Raw genomic sequence first — 3,422 nt, forward strand, 5'->3', positions numbered from 1 at the left:
TGCTTTTGTCCAAGTCACTGTGCCCTTTCTCTGTCCCTTGTCTATTTAGACATGAGCTTGTCTGCAATCTAAATCTTTAATCGTGTTTCTACACTGCAGCATGATGAGAAGCTTTTTATGGCTGCTATTTCTGAGCACAGCAATAAACAAACATAATGTGTGTTTGTGAAGATCAGATCTTTTGAACTTCTGAAATCTGTTAACTCTGTCATTCAGTACAGATATTTTTAGCTGAAGAGAATATATTTAAGCATGATTAGGAAAAATAAGATTCAGCTACACAACTGTCGTTTTCTAGAGAGCAAGGATAATTTGGATATTTGAAGACACTCTCACAAAGAATTTAAAGATCTCTGGCCTGGGAACCACTTGGTCTTACAATAATGAGGTTACAGTCACAAGCGTGCTGGATGGGAATTCTGACTATACCTGCTCCAAAACTTTCCAAACTGATGTAGGAGTTTGAAAACTGGCAGGTAAACTGGCAGATAAAATCCATTCACTCTGGAGACAAAATGCATTTGAAAAAACACAATAGATTTATAGCTTCTAGTTCTATAGCACAAATTTACCTGGAAATTAAGGGTGGGCTTTACTGTTCTCTCCTTCCATGTTGCCATTTCCCTCACTACTGCCACTTCTACAGTGCATTTTCTGGTATTTTCAAGTATCTGGCATCTCAAATGGAGGCATAGAATATTAAAAAAACAAAAATAAAACCCACAAACAAAACAGGCCATGGTGCATTTGTAGTCAGGCTACATACGGGCAGTAAATTTGTAGCACTCCGGGCACATTTATGCATGCACAGATAAAATGTCTAGTGACTTGAATTCACTAGATGTGCTCGGAATTCACTGGATATTTGCCGTGGATGAGATTTACTGTGCGTGTTCTGGCCAACGATGAAGTGTTTCTGCAGTACTCTAGGGCTTTACTGCACATGCACTGCAAAGTTCATGTGGGATTTCTGGGATTTCCTGGACTGAAATGTGGGAGCCTTATGCATCTTGCTATATTATGGGATGCAGATGCAATCACATGGTCACACAGCTACACTTTTAAAGTGGGGCTTCATCTGCTTGCTTCCTGCATACCCTAAATAGCTGAACTCCACATCATTCACCAGTTACTCTCTGTGCGTGCCATTCATTTCTGAAGTCCAAGAGACATCTGCATTAGAATGAAAGGAATTTTTGAAAAAATGAAAAGAGAGAGAGAAAAATGGGGAGGAAAAAGAGTAAATGAAGAAAAGAAAACATATAGAAAACTTATCCTGGTCTGTTTAATTCGACTGCAAACTCTGTGGTTATAATAGGTCTAACACAAAGGGCTCTGATCTTGCTTAGTTCTTTGGTGCTGTGATTGTAAATATGGTTAATAAAAATATTAATAGGTGTTAGAATCAAGAAGCCTGAAATATATACCGCTTTTAATGGTACATTTAGATAGTGTATGTTATTGCTGTCAGCAAAGAGTGTTATGTGAAGTAACATGCAAAGAATGATTTCACATAAAAAACAAAAAAATTGAAATAAAATTAGGGATACTCTATGAAATTGTCTCATCTCCTTTATGTGCCTCCCTCTCTTTCACAGAACGCCTTGCTTCCAGCAGGATTCCGGCAAAAGGACCAGACCACTAAACCTGCCACGGGCCCTTTTGACAGAGAACGCCTGCTCTCGTACTTGGAGAAGCAAGCGCTTGAGCACAAAGACAGAGAAGACTTTGTACCATTCACAGGGGAAAAGAAAGGTACCGTCCGCCTTCATGTCGGTGTTGAGTAATGTAGTGCCTGGGCACAGGGATCCACCGCTGCCTGGCCTTTTTGTGGAATATGCTGGGACAAAAGAGGTGGAGGCTGTTACTGTGCAGGGTGAAGCTCAGGAGTTGGATCTAGAGCTGTTGTAGCAGGAGATGAAGTGATGGTTTTATCTGCTGTGTAGTGGTCTGCCTTGCTACTCTGGAGTTATCATGGCAGGTTTAATCAGACCTGTTGGTGGCTGTGGGAACACACAAACACCAGTCCAGCATAGGGCTCAATCAGCAGCTCCCAGATCAGCAAATGCCTTTATTTGCCGTCAAGCATGGACAGAGGTGGCCTCGCCAACCTCACTGCGACTATTCCCATGTTAAGCATTAGGCCTGTGCAAGGGTACTGTAGTGGGGGAGGTGTTTAGGAGGAAACATATAAATGCCTTTCTAAGTAAGTATTGCCTACAGTTGCTGTAAGTAATAGCTCAGGGAATACACTTACAAAAGATAAGTATTTTTCCACTTGTTTACTAGCACATCTGGCAATGCTATTCATGCAGACAGTTTCTCTGCTTCCCCTTGTTCTACAGCTACAGGAAAAAAAGGAAAAAACAGGAAAACCTAATTCTAATCATTAAAACACTGGTAGGATAACCTTAGGGCAGGAACAGTCATATTTTTAAGCAAACAATGTTCCTTTAGCACCATTATCTCCTTTTCCTTATTTATATAAAGTGGATAAAAATGCCTACCTCAGGCCAGCCCTTCATTCAAGAAGGAACTTATTATATCTGGGTCCATTTCTGGCCATCTGATGAATTTGCCGTTATTTCAATGGGATCTGCTTAAGGAAAAGCAGATACTTCAAGAAAGTGAAAGGCAGCATTTTTTACTTTATGCATCGTTACCAGAGATATAAAATGTTATTTGCAGGCCAAGAGTTGTTACTAACATTACATTGTACTCTCAGTCTTTGAAACAATGGTTTTAGACAAATGAGACATTTTTCGGCTAGATCTGATTGATGTGTTATTTTATCATGCAGCATATTCTTTAACCTACTTTTTATCCATCATAACTTGTGCTTACTGCTATTCACAGAGTTGATTCTGAGCCCACTGAAATGCAGTGACACTACCGTGATCCTGCGGGTAGGGTGATCAAGCACATGCTGTACAGAAAGGAAAATGGTTTATTGTAGTGTGGATTTATTACCGGTTGTTTCCAGTCTCCTACACACTGCTGTGTTAGAGCAGTACAAGTTACCACTTGCAGGTCTCTGCATATTTATACCAACACCCTCAGTCAGGTCTCACCTTACTGATATTTACTGACTTAGGGCTGAGACTTTGCATTTTGCACTGTAGTCATGTCTGAGATCTCCAAACGTGCCTGAAACATAAGTGTACAAAAAACCAGCGGTGCATGGAATTGCATACATCCATAGGACTGGCACTTGATCCGCACAAAACTAAGCCCTGTATTGTCCCTGACAGTGTCACTGAACTTACTGGCCTGTTTATTCTATTTCAGTTTTATTTTGATGAGGCTAAAGCAGTATGATTCCTACATTTGCTTCCAGATGCCCTTAAAGTCCTTATTAGTGCTGCTTATTAATTCCTGGTGTCTCTGGTATGGAAATGGAGCAGATCATCTTGAGTGCCATC

At 40.5% G+C, this 3,422-nt stretch overlaps 1 protein-coding gene across 1 annotated transcript in view; it reads left to right on the forward strand.

Annotated features, from left to right (window-relative positions):
- The window catches only part of LOC104165074 (tropomodulin-2-like), a gene marked incomplete at its 3' end in the record, with an annotated part of 2,146 nt that extends 391 nt beyond the window's left edge, over positions 1–1,755 (forward strand). Inside the window, exon 2 of the mRNA XM_009704610.1 lies at positions 1,599–1,755. Within this exon, the coding sequence (XP_009702912.1) occupies positions 1,599–1,755 (157 nt within the window). The remainder of the gene's footprint in view (positions 1–1,598) is intronic.
- Between the last annotated feature and the right edge of the window lie 1,667 nt (positions 1,756–3,422).

The sequence above is a fragment of the Cariama cristata genome, unplaced genomic scaffold (assembly GCF_000690535.1).
Source record: "Cariama cristata isolate BGI_N322 unplaced genomic scaffold, ASM69053v1 scaffold43847, whole genome shotgun sequence".
NCBI classification, from domain to species: domain Eukaryota; kingdom Metazoa; phylum Chordata; class Aves; order Cariamiformes; family Cariamidae; genus Cariama; species Cariama cristata.